The 23,028-nt window shown below is 42.8% G+C and overlaps 1 protein-coding gene across 4 annotated transcripts in view; it reads right to left on the reverse strand.

The window, feature by feature from the left end:
• The window catches only part of GRIK1 (glutamate ionotropic receptor kainate type subunit 1), a 691,364-nt gene that overhangs the window by 207,046 nt on the left and 461,290 nt on the right, over nucleotides 1-23,028 (reverse strand). For all 4 annotated transcript variants that reach the window (XM_082246622.1, XM_082246620.1, XM_082246623.1 and 1 more), the window contains exon 7: nucleotides 5,644-5,787. In XM_082246622.1, the coding sequence (XP_082102748.1) occupies nucleotides 5,644-5,787 (144 nt within the window). The remainder of the gene's footprint in view (nucleotides 1-5,643; nucleotides 5,788-23,028) is intronic.

A 23,028-nucleotide genomic window follows, 5' to 3' on the forward strand; every position in this document is an offset into this window, starting at 1 on the left:
CCAGCGCAGCAGCGCCCCTCAGTGTTACCTGCTTTAGGACCCCTACAGAGAGAGAGAGAGAGAGACCCCAAGGCTCACCACCTGATGCTCAGAAGTTTCTATACAACCTGCTTCCAGCACTGTCTGTTACAGACAGGAAGTCTTTGGCTTGCTTTCCCGGGTAAAGGAGGCGGCTCAGCCCCTTTACACGCCTTCCGGCGCCTCCCCATTGCTCCTCGAGATGTTTGGTCACCTCAAACATGGCCGCCCCCATGCTAGAGACACGAGGCTACGCCAAAATGGCGGCCCCATGCGATCTGCGGGAAAATGGCGGTGGCCTGTGGAGGATAGCAGCGGCTTGTAAGGTAGCAGCGGGAGGTGTGCGCTCGGCCTGTGCGGCCTGCGGGAGGTAGTCCTCGGCCTGTGCGGCCTGCGGGAGTGTGCGCTTGGCCTGTACGGCCTGCGGGAGGTAGTCCTCAGCCTGTGCGGCCTGCGGGAGTGTGCGCTCGGCCTGTGTGGCCTGCGGGAGGTAGTCCTCGGCCTGTGCAGCCTGCGGGAGGCTGTGCGGCCTGCGGAGGTGACCGGCTTTATGGAAGGATGGCGACCTGCGGATGCGGTAATCCAGGCATAGGCATCGGCCTGTATACACATTATGTCAGGTAAGATACCTCTATACCTTAATTAGTAATGCCTTTTAGCAGTCTGCCACTGACTTCAGTCATCTCCCTTATAGTGTCATATAGTGACTATAGATAGTCAGCTCCCAAACCAAGCTCTTAAGAGGGGGATCAATGACACTTGCAAGGATCACGTCCATCCATCCCAGAGAGGGGCCCGCGTCCACCAACAAACCCAACAGGGGGAGAGGGGGAACATCTTACTTACCATACCGGAACCAGGGGGGCGCCAACTCCTGACAGAACCCCTCTCCACCGGGGTGGGGGGGCTGTCAACCAATACGGACACCGTGACTTCGTTTGCAACTGGTCATTGGCATCCAGGCGAGACGTTTAACTCACAGGGTCAGTCCCCGTCCAGTGGGACTATGTCGCGGCCGACCCAGCGCAGAGCTATGGCCTGCACGCGCTCCTAGGCTGAACTGGGGTGACCACTGGATCTCAACATCCAGCCCGTCGCCCAGTTTCAGCGTACTTGCTTGAAGATCTCACAGGAACACTGGAGAAGAAAAGCTGCCTAAAAAAGTATTTCTAAAAAATCTTGCCAGGACCAAAAGATCCTAGCAAGGAACTTAGGTCCTACTCCTAACTAGACAGAAAAAAACTGACTGCTGTAGCAGAGAGAGAGAGGATATACCCTCTGGGACTGCCCCTAAGGTGTGGCCAGAACGTTTTCTTTCCTGTCTAGTCCTACTCCTGTAGAGGGCAGTATAACCCGAGTTGATATTAATCAAGGAGGACTACGTCTGTCAATGAGCGAGAGAGAAATATCACTTGCTTGAGAGCTGATCCTCAGTTTGTAAAATTTACACAGTTCTACCAAACATGCACAACCAGGATGATCCCATGCATTCTATGTGACCTCTCTTGGCTTCCCCTCTTGCATTAGGCATGCCATGTGACCCCTTCTGCCTCAGGGATGTCATATGACCCAGCGATGCCAAGGGTTTGCACCTTCATTGGGAATACCAGGTGGCCTCTTCTGACTCAGTGATGTCATGTTAACCCTCCATCAGGGATGCCATGTGACCCCTTCTGCCTCAGTGATGCCATGTTACCTATCTTGCATCAGGGATGCCACATGATCCTTTCTGCCTCCGTGGTGCCATGTTACCCTTCTTGCATCATATAACATACTTTGTTATATTCAACCACCTTTTGTAATTTATAGGACCTATTGGCTTATTGATGATCCTTGTGGGCATCTAATTTAGCCGAGGCCTGGGAGTTATTTGCTCTACATTTAGCCCTCAATCATCCACATTTTCATTTCATGCCAGTCTATATATGGCCCACACCCAGTCAGCCCTCAATTCAGGGCCGTAATCTGTGCTGTATTCCTGGTGAAACAAGCACTCAGGACTTAAAATTCCTATACGTCCCTGAATGTGCATGTAGCAATGTGAGTATTTTTTCTGCCATTGTAATTGTATGGATATGGGTAAGATACCAAATGATATATTTGTACTGATATCTATACTTTATACCTTATAGACCTAAATACTGTGTTCAGACCTATCCCCTGAAGAAGGAATTGCTTTTGTTCCAAAACATGTTGGTTATGGATATGGATATGTCAGTGTGAACATTGGGTTGGACCTATACACTTTTGTTAACCTTGATTGAACCTGTGATATACCTGTACTCATACAGATGGTCCACTATGTTTGCTTTTATTTGATGTGTATCATAATTTTATTTCCATGTTAAATAAATACTATGTTTTTACTATATTAATATTTCATTATACTCAGTGCCTGCCCCATCTGGGGGGGGTTTCCTTTTTCTATGCTTCCTGCATCAGGGACATCCCACTTGACCCCTTCTGCCTTAGTGATGCCAAGTTACCCATCTTTCATTATTGATGTCAAGTAATCCTTCCTGCCTCTGTGCTGCCATGTGACCTCCCTTGCCTCCTTTATTCGAGTTGGCTGCTTATTTACCAGGGATACCATGTGACCCCTTCTGCCTCAGTCATTCTAAGTTACCCCTCTTGCATCAGGGGTGCCATGTGACCACTCTTGCATCAGGGATGCCGTGTAACACTTACTGCCTGATTCCATGTGACCTCTCCTGCTTCTATGGTGCACATTGGCTGCTTCTTCACCAAGGATGCAATCATGTTACCCCTCTTGTATCAGGGACATGTTACCCCTTTAGCATCCGTGATGCCATGTGACCCCCTCCTGCCTTAATGTTTCTATTAAACCTCTTCTGCCTTAATGATGTCAAGTGGCTACTCCTTTTTTTAGGAATACTGGGTGACCCCTTCTGCATCAGGGATGTAATGTTACCCCTTCAACCTAAGTGATGCCATGTGATCCCCTCCTAGACTAGTGATCCCTCCTGCCTCTCTAATGGCATGTAATGCTCCTGTTTCAATGATGCCAAGTGACCAATCATTTACAAAGGATGCCATATGACCCCTTCTGCCTCAATTATGCCCTGTTATCCCTTTTATGTCAGGGAAGCCATGTGGCCCCTCTAACTTAGTGATGGCAAGTGGCCATTCATTCACAAACGATGCCATGTGACCCCTTCTGCCTCAGTGATGTCATGTATCCCCTCTTATATCAGGGATGCCATGTGACCCCTTCTGCCTCAGTGATGTCATGTCACCCCTCCTATATCAGGGATGCCATGTGACCCCTCTTGCATCAAGAATGCAATGTGGCCTCCTGCCTCAGTGATGTCATGTGACCAGTCCTGCCTTGCTGATGTTATTTGGTTTGGGGCATCTACAGCTAATTATGAACAAATCATTTATCTCTGCCTCTGTTCCATGTTACAAATATATCAGTCAAGGTGAACAACATAAACCCATTTAATGATGTTTGATGGTACGAAACATTAAAACAAGGCTAATTATCAAGAGAATTACAAATTCAGTTCCATTACTTTTCTCCTCATGAAATTATGTGCAGAAGTATATATTTGTTGCACCATAAAATTAAAGACCAGGCAGTAACTTTTTATTACAGAACTACGGAATACATTTTTATGCTTTGCAGAACATGCAAATGTGTCTGGTCTTGTATAACAATGAGAAGTGGACAAGGATTTTTCCGAACCATCACAAAGCTAGAATCTCCCATTACGTGGGCTACAAATTCTCATGAATCTGGTGTTGTAAAAAAAAAACTCCCAAAAAACAAACAAAAAAAAAAAAGACCCGATTTACGGAAGTGTGCAGTGTGGTAAAGAGAGGTGAATGGTCTGATTATAGGGGTATGTGAGGTTAAAGTACAACTAAAAGACCCTGTATGATAGTCTAAACGTTCCAGTTACTATGTGATGCACATGCAGGGCTGCGACAGGGGGTGGGCAGGAGGGGGAAGTTGCCCTGAATGCAATGGTTTACTGTAGGGATGAGAGTGTCTTCCTTCTGTTCCAAGACTGACAGGAGTAGTGATAGCGACAGTGATTTTAACAAGTGAGTGACTGCTGGGCGTAGGATCTCCTAAGCTTGCACATCATAAATGGGGGAGGTGGGGTACAGTGTGGCATCTTGCCTTTGGCGCTGGATAACCTTGTCCCAGCACTGTGCAAATGCCTCATAAAGTAAACTGGGGGTTGGCAAGCCATCGATCATGGTCTACCTATCGATCGCGACCATCTGACAGGTAGACCGCGACTGCACCGAGGCTCCTGACCACCTGCTACATTTCAGATCAGAAAGGCAATGTACAAAAGAACCAAGGCAAGTACAAGGAAAGGGAACATAAGAATCAGCACCACTTAGTGAGTCCCCACCCAGCCAGCCATTCAAAACCCGGAGTTGTGTCTGTTAAAGCAGCAACAGCAGGGTCCAAGGAAAGAAGTTAGTACTGAGCTGCCAGTGTTATTTAAGACTGCTGTGTACAATGCAGATGCCTGTGTGTACCTGCCAGAGACATCAACATTTATTTTGCATTTTTGCAGGCATATGCTTGAGAGGAAGAATTGTGCTGCTTAGCGTTCTTGTTGGCTCACATCTCTGTGTGTCAGAAGCCTTTGGAAGCATTTAGTTATTATTTTCCCAGCACTTTATTTTTCACAGTTAGCTACTCTTCTAGGACTCATTTGTTCACATGATGTGAAACTGATGTACCTGCAAGTGAAAGCTGTGTGGTTTTCCTATCAGTTTTCATGCAGGTAAGGTGTGAAGAACGAGCCTTTAATGTTAAAAATGTTAATAAACAGTACCAGATTTGTGTTAAAAATTGTCTTTATTTTTCAAAACTTTAAATGTACAAAATATTGGCCGATACCGATACTTTGTGACCAAAATATTGGTATCAGTATCGGCCCTGAAAAAAACATATCGGTCTATCCCTACTCTACACTAGGAGGGTGCTACAAAAGCCACAATGCCAGTGCTAATGCTTTATGAATTGAGGGTATTGTATTTACTCAACAAAAACTCTATCCAAACCACCTTATGGGCAGCCCAATGGGCAAATAAAGGAGTGAACATGGCATGACGACAACACTACTGCGTGTTGCAAGGTAGTGGCTTTGTGTTTTCAGCTTTAAACAAGAAGGATTTGCAGGTAACAAACTTGCAAAAGATTCCCAAAAATGTTGTTTATAGGAAATCGGTATATAGTGAGACATGCTGGACATACTGAAAAAAAGATTTTGAGTGTACATACACTTCTATATTAATCCTCCTAATATCTTACAATGGCATCCTCCCTACTTCTCAATTATAGGTTTCCTTTGAACAGCATAACAGGAGATATAGAGCACAGAACAGAGATATCTAAGAGATATATCAATTGTGGGCCTGACACTCAGCTGGAAGCCATGCCAAGCATTTCTTTGAAAAGAAAAAAGGACTTTGAAAATGTTAAGTTTTGAAAAATAAAGTTTATTTGAAAAATGTATCTGTGTCAAACTAAGGAATACAGTATTTTAAAAACTAACAGATTCCTCTTAAACATAAGTCAAGTTGTAATTTAGGTTTTACTTGCCCTCCAAATCAAGGGAAACATGGCTGACATACCTCTTTGATGAGATTCATGAAGCGGGGCCCGAATCTCCAGGGTTTGTGTCGGTGGCACTGAAGAGAGCTGACAGTCATCTGTGAAGCTCGCTGGGTGGCAACTGCGACCATGTAGACAGCATCGTACATCAACGCTGCATCTGTCTGTGTTGGAGACATAGACAGACTACATTTTACTATAATACTCATGACTTAACAAAGCTGCCTCTGTCTGTCATGCTAGTCACAATTGGTGAAAAACCCATTCATGCTGATGATTATTTTATGAAAACACTTCTATACAAAAACTATTTCTACAGGTGAGAATATAAAAATCTAGACACAAGGCTTTTTTTTTCTTTTTTTACATTTTTAACACATTGTACTGAGATTCTCCTATATGACAAGCATCACTTGGCTCCTACATAGAAATCTTACCTTCACCTAGCATTCCTTGAATTAAAGTAAACCTCTTATTCCTATGCAAGGACAAGCGACATATCCTTTTAATACTAGTCCACACAGTTTCTTGTATCCCAGCCACACTATTCCCCCTGAATAAGGCAAAATTATATATCAAATAATTCCAAGTATGGATTGAGCATGTGACTTACTTCCTTTACTCACATGTGACAGCACTGATACTTGCTATTGGTCACTTAGTGCTGGCTGGGAAAGTACCCTCAACCCTGTACAGGCTCCAGGTCAAGCCACTTCACTTTGCTACTGTAAGCAAATAAGCAAAGGCAGCTGCTGTGGCCGGTGTTCCGCGAGAATAACCTACCCCGTGAGAAATACATACCCACGTCACTTCCTGTCAGGAACAGCAGAGCAGCTTAGCAGTGCGCATGCTCACAGCCCCGGTGACATAATTGAACAGCTGAGGAGCTGACAAGTGCGCATGCTCTGAGGGTATGACATTTTGACGGTAGTGTGTGTAACGTTAGACGGCATGAGCTGTTGCGGTGGTTACATTAATAATAACTGCTGCAACATGAGTCATCTCTGCTCCTACCACTGTCACTTCCCTGATCTCGGCTAGTAAATGTAAAAGCGGCGGCGGGTGTATGTAATATAAATCACGGAGATCTCGGCTCCGTGCTCCGCTTTTACATTTAGTAGCCGACATCAGGGAAGTGACAGGGGTAGGAGCGGAGATGACTCATGTTGCAGCGGAGATGTTTTAATGTAACCGCCTCAACAGCTGAGGCGGTGTAAAGTTACACACACTGCCGTGAAAAATCCATACCCTCCGAGCATGCGCACTAGTCAGTTCCTCAGCTGTTCAATGACGTAGTGGTGACGTAGGTGCACCGGAAGTGACGAGGGTATGCATTTCTCACGGGTATGTTTTTTTTACGGAACACTGACATTAAAGTCAACTTTTTGAGCATGGACAGAAATTTGCATTAAAGTTTTCGGTTACTTGATTTCTTGTGTCTTGTCTGTAGCAAGCAGTTATTATGTCCCTCTCAATTCTGCAGCACAGCAAGAAAAGCCTTGTAGAGAGGTGACCACAGGATCACTGTGTGTGTTAGCAATCTAGGCCTGATTTTTGTAGAGGCAGGCATGCTGATTGCACATCTGTGGGCTGGGTTCATAAGCTTTCCAGGGTTTGAGCTCAGGGCTTCCAGTTGGAGATGGCTCCACCTGGCAGACAGGAGGTCTGGCCCAGGAGTCAGGAGGACTCCCCCCTACAGACATGAGGTCTGTGTATGGGAGTCAGGAGGGCTCCCACCTTCCCTAAGAGAGAGAGAGGCTACAGTTGGCAGTTTGAACGTACATATCTGCAGGAGGGAGAGGTAGTCTGCGACAGCACAGCCAGAGGTGATCCCAAGTAAGCTTCAAGGGCGCTTGACCGAGGGTACTTGTGTTGGTCCTAAGGCCTAGGTGTGAGGCCTTAAGCTGCTGTGTGGCCGGTGAGTAAGCCAGGAGACTGAAGTAACAAGTTACAGTAATGGTGGAACCCCCTGCGGGGGAAATTGCTGTTGGGTTTTTTTTTTTTTACTTTCTGTTCCTTTAAATAAAAGTGGGCTGCTATTCCCTTAATAATGCAGTCTGGACTGGCACGATTTCTTGAAATTGCATTCACCATTTGAGTTTAGGCACCCCGGAATTTTACAGCCTACAACAGGACATTGTAACGCTCCTGCGTTTCTTATATGGTGTGGATTTTCAGCTGCAGAAATAGTTCCACGTCAGTAGTCATGTAAGAGATATGCTGAGATACCATTCCCAACCTCAATGACTCATCATGTGTGGAAGGTCTTATTTCAGCCAGTAAATACACACAATTAGCAAGCTGGTTCCTAGAGTGACTTTATGTATGTGGTAACACAATGATGAAGGTTGAGGGATAGGTTGAGTGGAGGTGGTAGGTGATAGACACTTGAAGGTGAGACAGTAGCAGATGGATGCAGGAAGGTTTAGCAATGTTGTATGATAGCAGATGACAGAATAGCAGGTGGACATACAAAAGAGATCAACCCAGTGCAGAAAAGTAGCAGTAGTCTCAAGAGCTAGCAATCTAGTTATGCAGATGTGATAAACAGTCTTTACTATGCAGAGCTAGATAGTGTAAGCTTAGTATAAGTTTATAGAGAATTCCCCTGCGGGGTACTTAGCACTATTAGCGATACAGCCGAAGGGTGGTTCAGGAGAGGCGGATGATCCAGTAGCGGGATACAGGGATCAGCGCGGCGAGGTTCCGTCAGCGAGGTAAGCTTGCAAGCATGGAAGCTTCAAGCAAGGTTAGCATCCAGGTAAGGGTGTTTGAACGAACACATGTGAGTGAGAACCGGCGCTTTAAATAGCCATCTAGTCCGGCGCTGGGTGATGACAGCTCCAGTCTTAAAGGTGTATGCGCACCTTTTACAAAAGTAAATGGTGGGGCGCATACACTTGTGGAAAGTGTAATTTAGGGTACCAAAGGTACCGGAACATTACAGACATTCACAGCAGAAACTATGGTTCCATATTCACCATATGGTTACCAGTTTGATGGATAACTTATCTTCACAACTACTGGACAAAAGCATGTGAACACCCCTCTAAGATATTGAGCTTAGCTGTTTCCAGTGAAGGGTTCTGTTAATACTACAACATACAAAGACATTTTACACCCCTGGTGCCCAACATGTGGCATAGGGTCATGTGCCGCTCTTTGGCACATCTTGTGTGGCCCTTGGGAACACTGTAAACAGTAGTTTGTGTTTTCCTTGCTTAGGTGCTTACTCATCACGGTGAAGGAAAAATGCTCTTTAGACTGGCATCTACTAGTTAATGGTTTGGTTTAACTCTTTTACACTAACTTGTTTTTCTGTCCCCTCTATCCCTTTTTATATTTTTTTGTCTTTTTTTTCTTTTTTCTTTTCAAATTTTTTTTTTAACTCAATCCTATTTAATGGTTCTTGCTGAGAGAAATATCATATGTGGAATGTAGGGACCCCATTCTGTTACTGAGTGTGAGGTAACAGAGGTACGCTGAACTGGAGGAGTGGGCACAGGCTCAGCACATCCCTCCTAATGCAACATAAAGTTATAGCGTGTAGTGACATGAGGCAGGTCGCTTTATATAGGAACAGCTTGTGGAATTCACTTTTGTTTTCCAGCATGACTGCTCCCCTGATTACAAAGCCAGCTTTAACCACTTAAGCCCCGGAAGATTTTACCCCCTTCCTGACCAGGGGGTATTTTGCCATTCGGCACTGCGTGATTTTAACGGACAATTGCGCGGTCGTGCGACGCTGTACCTAAACGAATTTGACGTCCTTTTTTTCCCACAAACAGAGCTTTCTTTTGGTGGTATCTGATCACCTGTGCGATTTTTTGATCATGCCCTATAAACAAAAAAAGAGCGTCAATTTTGCAAAAATAACAATATTTTTCACATTTTTTTATATGAAATTCCCCCCCAAAAAAATGTAAAAATCAAAATTTTTTAACATTTTCGGCCAATTTGTTTTATGCTACATATGTTTGGTAAAAAAAAATCGCAAAAAGCGTATTTTGATTGGTTTGCGCAAAAGTTATCGCGTTTACTAACAAAGGGAAAGATTTTTGTCATTTTTGTTGTTTTTTTTTTTTAACGCGTAATGGCGGCGATCTGCGATTTTTTTTGCGGAACTGCGACATTGCGGCGGACAGATCAGACCCTTGACTGACATTTTTGACACTTTTGGGGTTACCAGTGACATTACTGCAGTAATCAGTGCTATACATATGCACTGTTACTGCAAAATTACACTGGTAGTGAAGGGGTTAACTTTATTTGAGAGGGAGGGGCTGTGTGTGTCCCTAGGGGCGTGATTCTAACTGTGATTGGCTGTCTGTTGAGCTGTAGAAACAGTGATCAACGGTTCTACATAGTAGAACCGTGTGATCACAGTTTCTACACAGGGGAGAATGACAGGCGGCTTGTTTACACTAGCTGCCTGACTTTCTCCCTCTGCAGCGGCGATCGCAGAGTGACCGGCGGACATCGGGTCCGCCGGTCACGCGCGCGGGGGGGTCCGTGACCACGCGGGAGCGGGAGCGCGCCTCCGGCAGTGCGCGCTCGCTCCCTAGACCCTCACAGGCTAGCGACGTAGACCTACGTCACTTTGCCTGTGAGGGGCTGACTGCCAACGTAGATAGTCGTGCGGCAGTCGGCAAGTGGTTAATGAGTCTGGTGTGGAGACACTACAGTGGCCTAAACTGAGCTCTGAAAAGAGGTCAGCTCCATGTTATTATCAGTGGCCTTGGAATGTCTAACAAGCTCATATAGGTGTGATGGTCAGGTGTACCACAAACCTTTGGCCATATAATGTACTCTACGTTAGCCAGAGGGTGGGTCTCACTCAAGCCCGATGGTGGACCAATTGGCGTTGACCACAGAACATCTTCTCACAATCACCAATAGTCAGGTGGATTTTGCAGCACTTTGCCTGCTAGAAAAGATATGTTTCTAACATACCTCAAGGACTTCTTTGCATTCGTTTGTGTCTCCTTTTCCCCCCACAAGCCCATAATAAATATCCTACACTTTCTGCAAATAGGGAGATTGACAGTATTATTTAGTATCATTTAAAAAGCAGTGGCAAGGCATACCTCACAACTTTCTAAGATGGGTAAGAGGGACCCAGAGGTCCTTTTTACCACTAATTCTTCTTCATACTGGCTGTTAAAAACAACAAATGCAGAAATTCAGAGAATGAATAAAAAGGTTTAAGGTGGGTATGCACTATAAGTAAATCGGGCAAATGATCATCCGGTTTTTCTCGTTTCACAGCAAGTCGAAATCGAGGATAGAATAAATGTATGATAATTCTTATCATTGTTTCTGATTACACGCAGTCTTTCGTATCTGATTTTCCACATACGAAAACCATCCAAAAACTGTACACAGTAAAACAAACGTTTTTGGAGATTGTCCCTTTGGAAATTTTAGTTTGGAAAGTCTGAATCAGATGTCTAAAGTTGTGTACACACTTTAAGAACACTGAATGATTGTTCCTCGTACGGAAGATTTTTGCCAATTTTCTTATAGTGTGTACCCTACTTGAGAATTTTATAATCCTTTTGGTAATTGAATAATACATTGTTTAACAAGGTCTATAACTTTGGATCAAAAAATAGGGACAAATGAGAAGGAAAGAGGGACAGAGGGATTTCATTTAAAATGAGGGACAGTCCCTTTAAAATGAGGGACAGTTGGGAGCTATAGTAAGGCCATACCATGGCTATACTTCTACTTTAGATAAAAAAGCAAAAAAAAAAAAAACATTTTCAATTTGTTTGCACTTGGAAGGAACAGAGAATTCCACAGGAGATATTTCACATTAGAGTCTATGACCGATATAAGGTAATTCAATTTGCCAGCAACAGAACAAAACTGAGATATCAGAGTTAGGTTGAGTTGGCCTTTAAGAAGGCAGGATGTAGGAATGCAATGATAAAAAGTCACATCGTACAAAACACAAAGAGTATAAACAGATCACAGAGGCATTCTGTCCTTCTAGCAGTGACCGTAATTCAGAAAGTCAGCTAGTTATGTTATTGCGCTGGTCTTGTTGTCAAGGTTGTATATTACATCAGCAGGCTATAAATATAAGACTGGAAGTCACAGCAGTTTGATAAATATACAACTGGACTTCAGCTTGTCAACAAAGCAGACATTAAATTAAAATAGTTTCTACCACCAAGACACAGGTGAATGAAAAAGAGTAGCTACAGGGCTTGGTGATCAAGGTTAGATACAGCGCCATCAAATCGCACCTTCAGCTGGAGACTGGGAGGTGAAAATAAAACAAAAACTATTAGTCACCTCAAGGAGGCCCCAGCTGGCAGCTGAATTACATCTTATGACTGAAAGGAAATCTGGAATCGTTTTCATGTTTTTAGATACACCATATGTGGTTGTAATTCATTAAAATTGAACTAAAGTCAAAGTTTTCATTTTGAAAAGAGTAAGGGAGAATTAAATCCCCTGTCAGTTTTTTTTTTTTTTTTTTGCTATGCGTGTCCGATTGAAGAGATTTTCATTCACTTCCTGTCCCATAGCCAAAACAGGAAGTGAGAAGGAAAAGCCAGCCGTTTTTACTGCTCCTTAACTACTCCCCCTTTTGCTGCAGAGCTGCTGGGCCAGTTTCCAAAGTAGTTACATAGTTACATAGTAGGTGAGGTTGAATAAAGATAATAGTCCATCCAGTTCAACCTGTGTAGGTGTGTGTGGCTGTATTCATCTCACATAACCCTGAATGTTCTGATCCTTGAGATGTAAGTCTAAGAGTCTTTTGAAAGCCACCATACTTCCCGCAGAAATAACCTCTTGTGGTAGAGAGTTCCACAATCTTGTAGCCCTAACAGTAAAGAACCCCCCACGTTGCCTGAGGTCGAAACGCTTCTCCTCTAATCGGAAAAAGTAGCGGGAGGGGAATGTCCTTTCTTTCCTGCCGCTCGCCGATGCTTCAGCCGGTTGGCTTGGACAACGATCCAGTGGTGCAGCCATCTGTTCCCATAGGCGATGAAAGAGTTAACACTCCTTGATCGACTCTATGGCCTTGGAGGACCGGAGCGACGTCATGACGTCACTTCCGCTCGAGGCAGGAAGAAAAATAAATAAATAAATAAATCAAAGCGAAAGATCACTTTTTTTTTCTGATCTTTTGCTTTTGTCTTTTTGACCCCAGATCTCTTCATAAAGAGGACCTGTCACCCGTATTTCTATTACATGTTTACATTCCTTGTAATAGGACTACAAGTGATAAAAAAAATAAACTGTAAGTGGACAGTGTAAAAATAAAAAAATAAAAGATAGAAAATAAATAATAAAAAAAAAATGTAAAGCACCCCCAATGCCTCTGTGCTCGCATGCAGAAGTCATGCATGCATATATAAACTGTATTCCAACCACACATGTGAGGTGTCGCCGTGAACATTAGAGTGAAAGCAATCATTCTAGCACTAGACCTCATCTTTAACTCTAAACAGGTAACCCTTTAAAGGTGTTTAAACAATTGCCCAGGAGATTTAAGTATAGTAGTGTGTCACCATTCCATGAGCATGCGTCATTTTAAAGCCTGACGTTAGGTATCTATTTACTCTGTGTAGCATCATCTTTTACATTATACAACAAAAATTGGGGTAACTATTTTGTTTTTTTTTTTAATCCATTAAAATGTTTTTTTTTTCCCAAAACATTGCGTTTGCAAAACTGCTGCCTAAATACCATGTGACATTAAAAATTGCAACAATCGCCATTTAATTCCCTAGGGTCTCTGCTGAAAAATGGCAGTGCATTTCCTGTGCCTCGATCCCTATCGCTAAATACCTGCAGTGTGAGTTCTAAGGCACTGCTGCTTTTGATTTCCAGTCTTACCAGATTTGAGATTGGTAATGTAATGATGCTCAATGTTCTCCTTGCTGGAGAGATAGCTACAATGCAAGGATCTCCTTGTTTCTGCCTCATTCATTCTAAAGATCTGTGTTTTCTGAACCTCACCTGCTGATTCTTGATTATTCCTCCACCAGTCATTGGACCACCAGTCATCAGGAGGGCAACACTGACATGAAGAAGCAAAGCCCTGTTTCTATATCAAGATGGCTACCTCCACACGGATGGTGTAGATTTGTAGAACAACCTTTCTCAACCTATATAAAATGAAGGAACCCTCATAACGGCCTCAGGGAACCTAAGATAATAATTAATCTATCTACAGTTCATTAGTGCAATGGTCATAAGGATGCTCCTTATATTTGTGGTCATTAGGAACCCCCTCACTACTACTACCACAGATAGCTACAAAGATCTATGCTGTCATGGTTTACTTATCTAAGAGGCAGAAATTGCTCATTGCTCAAGGAACCCCTAGCAACCTAGAGATACCCTTCCCTGGCTGAGAAAGACTGGTGTAGAACAAGACATGGTAAGTCAGTCCTGGACAAAAAATCAACTGCAGGGAGACCACAAGTATTATAAGTGACTAGTCCTTTGTCCTCTGCCTGCTTTCTTGAGTAGTTCTTCCATAGTTCAGAACCTCTTTAGAAAAATGGGTTTTCAATTTACCAGATAGTACAGCTCCTGCTGTATTTGTTCCATGGGACAGGTAACTAACCAGCTCCTAACCCCTCAAATGCTATTAAAATGAGTGTGCCCAAATTCCAGCTTTAAAAATATGCATATAAGGCAGTCAATGTTTAAACACTTGCCGACCAGCCGCCACACTTTTACTGTGGCAGATCGGCCCTACTATGCGAAATGACGTACCTGTAGTTGGTTTCGTGCAATAGCCAGTGCGGACGCGCGCTAATTGGCCAGAGGGGGAGCCAATCAGTGGGTCGTGGACGCAGGGCCACTGATAGGGCAGTACAACCAGCCCTGCTGTACCGGGCCCGGGCTCCATGAGCTCCACTAGGGGCCCGGGCAGCTTTAAAGTTAACTTCTGCCTAAATAAATAGAAAGCCTTTTAATCCTATCCCCCACTTCAATTTGCTTACAGGGTGTATAAATATATTTTCCTGGGCCCCATGAGGTCAACAGAGGGGCCCAGGAGGTGATAGCAGGGGAGGGACTTTATTTCCATTTTCGGGGCGTAGGCACACTAACCTTGTTCACTGTGTCTATGCTGCACTGAATGAATATGTAGTTCCGGCCGCCCACTGCATACTATGTCTTTCCTGGCGGAGTGATTCGTTTGTGCATGCTGTGGAATGAGGAAGTGACTGATGAGAGATGGATGAGAGGGCTCAGCAGTACACAGACCAGCAGCACACAGTGACACTGACAGACTTCTATGGAAGGAAGGTACAGCTCCCAGACTCCCTGACTGTGTGCTTATAATCATATTCATTATGATGATCACAGCACAGCATGTACTTTATGGCTCTGGCTCTGTGTTATATGGCTTTTGGGTGCTGACTTTGCTAACTTATGGCCATACTGATTGTAACACAGTGCAGCCTTAACAAAGTCAGCACCCAGCAGCCATGTGACACAGAAACAGAGCCATAAAGTACATGCTGTGCTGTGATCATCATAATGAATATGAATTTAAGCATGAGTTAGTAGTTCACACTTGTGTTTGGAAGGGGAAAGGGGGTAGAACATGCAGCTGAGCCATGTTTTTACCTCCCACTACCACCGCTCCCCTTAAATAGCCTTTCAACCAAGCTTTTGAATTAGGTCCGCCTGTCAGCTTTACACGTGGATCTGATTGAATGTTCCATGTAGGTCTATGGGGGTTTGGATGTAAATGGACTTGTGTCCATTTACACCCTCCTTCCTGCGGGTCTGCGGAGGTCTAGAAAAAAAAAATTGAATATTTTTCCAGACCTAAATGTTATAGATCACAGCTAGCATGATGTAAAAATGGATATGAGTGCATTTACATCTGGCCACCCATAGAGACATTACAAGTCATTCATAGACCGGGCTATTGATTGGCATGATTTTGGGGCCCGACCCCATTGTGGATCAGTTCGGGGCTAGGCACTTCAAGGTCCTATGGGTCCCGGGTTCTGACTTGCAAGAGGTTCAGGACTTCCTGATGCTATGGTCCTCAACAGACATTACCCCATTAGAAAAACACTTGAGGGTTCTCGATGCAGGACCACTGATAAGCCAGTACATGAGCTTAGCAGGGAGGGCCCGGGCAGCCTCACAGACAAAATGCATCCCCCGCTCATTCCACTCCTACTACCTTAGGGGGTGTTATATACTACATGCAATTCCAGTTCCCCTTTCTGATTATGGGATGGTGGAGGCGGAGCAGTTGAGGGACTTTTTTTTTTCAATTTTGGGCGCATGCGCATTCCCGCACCTGCTCCGCATGTTGCTGGCTGCTGTGCTAAAGTCCTGGATGCCTGCCACTGTGGCTGCCCATTGCCTACCCTGGCGGAGTGATCTTCCTCCGCTCAGGTCCCCACTCAGCAGCCGAGATCAAGAGGCTTATGTGAGGCGGGTGGCAGCAGCAGTGGCAAGGAGAGACAGCTTACAGTGAGCAGAGGGAGCCACACTATATTGTGGATGGAGCACATGTAAGCTGCAGGTTTAGTACGTTTCCTAAGTGAATTATTAACTTTTTTTTGTTCCACAGGTTTTTTATTTTTAATTGTACTGCGGCATGGAGAAGGGGCCCTAAGTAAATAAGCATACTTTGCTTTGTAATATAAGACCCACCTAAATTAGTTTTGCTAATTTTAGCTAAAATTGCAGAATGTATTGAAGCCACTGCATCATGTGCCAGTAAAGCAGCTAGCATTTTCAAAAGCAATGGTCAGCAATGGCTGATTACAAATTTTTATAATCACTGTATTTCTTTAAGAGACCCTGTCATGTAACAAAATACCCGTGTGATAAGGTTCTGATGGCAGTAACAATTTTCCAAACGTAAAAGAGCAATGCATGTTGTGAGCCGATAGATCTCCATCTTCTGCTAGTTATACTGACTTTGCTGTATGCTTTGTACACAGATCAGCGATCTGGCTATTTAGTCTCACTGCAAAGCAAGGAGAAAAAACAGACTGTTCTGTTAGTAAAAGCAGCACATATTACATATAAGGCAGGGTCTGGGGCGGGACCCGGGGCGGAGTTGAGGGTGGGGCTAAAGGGGGCCCCGTCAGGTAGGCTGTACGGGGCCCCATGATTTCTATCAGCGGCCCTGCGTGGACGTGATGTCCGCCTGCCAACTGTGATCGCTCCCCATAGAGTCAGAACGGTGGTCTGCCCATATAAGCAAGCTAAACCGCCGTTCTGTCACAGATGAACACGGGAATCCTGTGTTCCTACTATTTACGAACACAGGTCTGACTGTGTTCATCTAGTGAGTCCATCCCCACACAGTTAGAAAATATCCCCTAGGGACACACTTAACCCTTTGATCGCCCCTGGTGTAAACCCCTTCCCTCCCAGTGTCATTATTACAGTAACAGTGAATATTTTTAGCACTGATTACTGTAGTAATGTCACTGGTCCCCTCAAAAGTGTCCAAAATGTCAGTTAGGTCTCTGATCTGTCTGTTGCAATGTCGCAGTCCTGCTAAAAAAACGCTAAACGCTCCCATTACTAGTAAAAAAAAATTAAAATAAATAAAAATGACATAAATCTATCCCCTAGTTTGTAGACGCGATGACTATTGCGCACAACAATCAATATGTTATTGGCATTTTTTTTTTTTTTTTACCAAAAATATTTGGCAGAATACATATTTGCCTAAATTGATGAAATTTTTTTTATTTTTTTATTGTCTGTTTTAATAGCAGAAAGTATTGTTTTTTTTTTTTCCAGAATTGTCGCTCTTTTTTTGTTTATTGCGCAAAAAATAAAAACCGCAGAGGTGATCAAATACCACCAAAAGAAAGCTCTATTTGTGGGAAAAAAGGATATTAGATTTTTAGGTACAGCATCGCACGACTGCGCAATTGTCAGGTAAAGTAACACAGTGCCGTATCGCAAAAAAATGTCCTGGTCATTAAGGGGGTAAATCCTTTCCCGTCCAGAAGTAGTTAACTACATATTCAGTCTTCCTACTTAGCAGTGGGTCACTACAGTGTGTAAGGCTGTGAACCAAGGATATCATATACAAGTGATAACGCAATACTCAGCCAACAATCTCAAGTGGTCTGAATGGGGGATCAGCCTACCCTTGGAAAGTTACCAATGTTTAGGTTTTTTTACACATTTTCCAACACAAAAATCAAATTTTTGATGCTCTTAGAACTTCCTCTTATATTTGGACACTGCATAGCCATAATGAAACCCTTTGGATTGAATGGCAACTGGCAAAAATTGTGAAACTGGTAGTGGACATTGGTTTACAATATAATTCACCCTATTTAAGTTATTTAAAAAGGTTATGATATATATCTCTATCACCACACAGCGCATCCAAAAAACAGCACGCAGACAAGTATGATTAGTTATCTTATGGTTTATTTATTTCCCACTTCTGTGTTTTGCCCAGAGCTGTCCTTTAAGAGCTTAATGTAGAATATCACTCCATCCTTCATTAACCATTCCCTTTGTTCATGCTGCTTTGTGTCTAGAAAACGTGACACTATCATTCAATAGCTTTTAATGAAAACATCACAGATAATGCTTTATATGGAGATAAGAGCCATAGAAAGCTATACAATTTCCCAGAAAAATTGTGAATTTGCCATATAATGCGTCATTGGGTTCCTATCTCCCAAGTTTTTTGATGCACAGAAGACATCTGCATAGGCCAAATAACAAATACAATATATGCTGATGATCTCTAGGGCAAACAACATTTATCCCTTTTTCATTTATAACAGTCATAATCATTGTAATATGTTGGCTATTTATTCCAATAATTCTCTGCAGCGATACACTTGTGCGGAAGAGATCTCTAGATATGAAATGTGGCCTCATTAGATCCAAAGTTTACAAGGAATTTATCTTATCAGAGATGGGAGACTAAAAATATTCATCTTTTGTTTGCTATTTGGTTAACATGAGGATATGACTTTTTTTTGTTGATGGGCTACAAACACTGAGATTAGGAGTCCGTTCATGATTTACATATTTCTTCAGGAAAGAAACATTTATTTCAGTGGAGCGTTATCACATCATATCTTTGTAGAGCGCCTAATTTTCAAGAAACCCATAGATTGCCATCACTGATTTTCGTCAAACAACACAATTTACCTAGCTGTCATGCTATCCTCTGACACTGTACCTGTATTTCACGTTTTTTTTCTGTAAGACCTATTAATATTATTGTATTAATTAATTATTTATTAATTTAATAGTTTTGTGTTTTCCATTGCTCTTGCTCTCTCTCTCGATATCTTTTATGTGTTTAAATGTGTTTCTATTGTTTTAAAAGTGTGGTTAAAGACCTTAAAATTCTTTAAAAAGTACTTTAAAAGTTATAAAGACATGCCCAGGGTGCATGTAAATAGGGTATTTCTATTTAGTGGATTTTCACTTATCGCGGGTGGGTCTGGAACGTAATGGAGGGGGGTTTACTGTATGCGGCAAGTGAAGTCAGAATAAAGTCTGAGGCCCCAGATCTTTCTAGGTGCAGACCCTAAGTGTTGGTAAGGCTGCGCCTAGGAAGGCACCTTCATGCACCTCTGGTGGCACTACCCCAAAATTTTGGAAGAACATTTTTTCTTGGATTCAGAAAAACCACACTTAACCACTTGCCGACCAGTCACGTTGACTGCACAGTGGTAAAGTGTCTCGTTCCCGTCCAGCGATGTAGACCTACGTCGCTGGACTCCTCCTCCCCTTGTGGGCGGCGCGCGCGCTCCGCCGGAGGCTCTCTCCCGCTGTATTCAGTTACAGCGGGAGTCGGGCCAGGGGAGGAGCGGCGGTGATCACTGCCGCTCTTCCCCGATCATCGGGGAATCGAGTCTGGAGATCCGCCCGCTTGTGTAAACAAAGCGGGCGGATCTCCTAAGTGACAGACAGGGTCAGAGTGCAGGGTTCAGCCTAGCTGAACCTGCGATCTGTCCCTGTGTCACTCATTCACCTCCTGTGCTTCATAACTGGTGAGAATTCTATGGTAAGTACAAAAAATAATAGGTGATCTAGCTCTGTGAAAAGTGCACACTGGTGCTGGTACCTACTACAAATATAAATAGATAAATAAAATTACTAAGTGAGTAAAACCATATAAATGAGTGAAGTCAAACTTATAAAGATTAATAAAGCTCTGGTGGATAAACCTAAAAACATACGTATGTGAACTGTGAAATCCTTAAAAAGGGTAAACTTTACAATATGAAGCATCAAATGTTGACATAAAACTATAAAAAACGCAGGTATATATATTACTCAAAGATATAACATCAGAAATCCAGGTACTGGTTAGTCCGTAATGGCTATAGTCCTAAAGGAAAGGTGAGTCCCACTATGGTAAACCCCTCCCTAAATTAGGGGTTCAAAAGTGACTGGTGCAGGTGCTCTAACAGAAGTTATGGTGGTGCTCAGGTGCCGGTGACCAATCAGTGCTCCCCGCACCCCTTGGACCGCACTCACCAGATTTGATCACCCCTGCAGGGGTATCAAATCTGCACAACCATCATTGTTTTTACCTGCCGATTCATTCTTTACGTTTGTAAGTACCCATTTTTTTTGATTTAATAAAGCCTTTAAAAAACGGTACTACTCTATGTGAGCCTTCCTCCTCCCCATATATACCCGTGGACCCTAATTTCAAGGACCCTGACACGGAGGACTCGGGCAGGACATTGGACCACACTAGTGACACAGTAACCAGACAAGGGGACCCCCAGGATTATATATCCAAGGCCTGATACCCCTGCAGGGGTGATCAAATCTGGTGAGTGCGGTCCAAGGGGTGCGGGGAGCACTGATTGGTCACCGGCACCTGAGCACCACCATAACTTCTGTTAGAGCACCTGCACCAGTCACTTTTGCACCCCTAATTTAGGGAAGGGTTTACCATAGTGGGACTCACCTTTCCTTTAGGACTATAGCCATTACGGACTAACCAGTACCTGGATTTCTGATGTTATACCTTTGAGTAATATATATACCTGCATTTTTTATAGTTTTATGTCAACATTTGATGCTTCATATTGTAAAGTTTACACTTTTTAAGGATTTCACAGTTCACATACGTATGTTTTTAGGTTGATCCACCAGAGCTTTATTAATCTTTATAAGTTTGACTTCACTCATTTATATGGTTTTACCCACTTAGTAATTTTATTTATCTATTCATATTTGTAGTAGGTACCAGCACCAGTGTGCACTTTTCACAGAGCTAGATCACCTATTATTTCTTGTACTTACCATAGAATTCTCACCAGTTATGAAGCACATGACACTTTATTAGTTTTATATTCCACATTTATTTAGCATCATAAAAAATACACGGAATAGCAGGTATACGCTGGCAGCGCCATCAACCTTTTCTTGCATTCTTAATCTTACTATATTTCTAGGAATATAGTGTACAGGTGGGCTGCAGCCAGCATCAACAACTAAAAATTACCCTAAGCGCGGATTTTTTTCATTTCACTCAGTCACCTCCCCCCACACACGTTAGTAAGCACCAGGCATACATTAACCCCTTGATCACCAGTAAAAATTAACCCCTTCCCTGCCAGTGTCATTTTTACAGTAACAGTGCATATGTATAGCACTGATTACTGTAGTAATGTCACTGGTACCCCCAAAAGTGTCAAAAATGTCAGTCAAGGGTCCGATCTGTCCGCCGCAATGTCGCAGTCCCGCAAAAAAATTGCAGATCGCCGCCATTACTCGTTAAAAAAAAAAAAAACACCAAAAATGACAGAAATCTTTCCCTTAGTTAGTAAACGCAATAACTTTTGCGCAAACCAATCAAAATACGCTTATTGCGATTTTTTTTTACCAAAAATATGTGGCAGAAAACAAATTGGCCTAGAATGATAAAAATAATTTGAGGGGGATTTTCATATAAAAAAAATGTGAAAAATATTGTTATTTTTTTCAAAATTGTCGCTCTTTTTTGTTTATAGCGCAAAAAGTAAAAATCGCACAGGTGATCAAATACCACCAAAAGAAAGCTCTGTTTGTGGGAAAAAAAGGACGTAAATTTAGTTTGGGTACGGCGTTGCATAACCGCGCAATTGTCAGTTAAAGTCGCACAGTGCCGAATCGCAAAAAGTGGCCTGGACGTAAGACAGCAAAATCCTCCGGTGGTAAAGTGGTTAAGCCCATTCAATTCTCTCCCCTCCACTGTCTCGTTCATGCTACCCTTTCCTCCCTTAAGTCGTATGCAAATAGCATCACACCACATCTTTTGAATGCAGCAAAAAGCCTTATACCCAAATTTTGGAAGTAGTCTCAGTGCCTCACACTGCAGGACTGGAAGTGTAAGGTAGACAGGGTCATGGATGTAGAGAGATGGAGTCTTGCTGCCAAGGATAAACAGTAACAATTTCATGACATTGGTCTGGCTGGATATGTTTTTCATTTGAAATAGACAAATAGATCAGAATCAACCCAAGCAGCGAGCTACCTAATTACTGCTTGCTGGTTGTTTTGGATAACGTTGCTTCTACTTGATTCGAGACATCCCCTTGGGTGAGCACAACTCCTTGCGAAAACCTATGTCAGCACTGTGCACTGGCCGATACTAGGCTGTTTTATTCACCCTTAAGCATTCTGATCCTTGCACACCCAGTTGACCATCTTGTATCTTATGTATTTGTACTTTGTTTGTCTAGATTATTTTCCTTCCTAAACATTTCTTTCTATTTAGAGGTCGATAATTCTTATTTCATACTATGATGTGTACTGATTATGAACACATATATTTGATGTCTATTAATCTATGAGTTGTTTTGAGACCATATATTCGATTCACTATATTTTTGCATAGCATTTTTGTTATACCCATGCAGTCCTCTTAGAATTGGCCGTGGTGCTGTGTTGGGAGGATTTTAACACCACTGCTGAATTCATTTTACATATCTGTACACGAGATACATTGTTTCCTGGAACAACCGACCTTGACGTCTTTTTTCTTTGTAATTTTTTTTTTTTGTTCCTTATTGTTTTTTTGTACTTTCAAAATTTCTAATTAAAAAAGGTATTATACAAAAAAAAAAAGAATAGTCTGATATTTTCTTCTAAATGCTTGTTTGTGGACAATGTAGAAGTAGACTGTTCAGAATTGGAAGTCAGCATAACAACTACCATGATTATCTTTGAAGAGGCTTCCTTTAACAAATGCTGCATTTTAAACATTTAAGGATAATTGTATTTATTCTTTCCTACCATTCCCACACTGAGTGGATCTAGCCCCCCTAGCCACCTTCCCATAAAGTTTATAAAGCTGTTCTGCATGTAGCTTCCCATTAAATTTTCTATGTATCTCTCCTGAGTAGCTTTCTTTATGGTTCTATAGGGCTTTTTGCCAAGTTTTTCCCCATAGTCTTTTA

The sequence above is a fragment of the Pelophylax lessonae genome (assembly GCF_965119305.1).
Source record: "Pelophylax lessonae genome assembly, chromosome: 2".
Taxonomy (NCBI): Eukaryota; Metazoa; Chordata; class Amphibia; order Anura; family Ranidae; genus Pelophylax; species Pelophylax lessonae.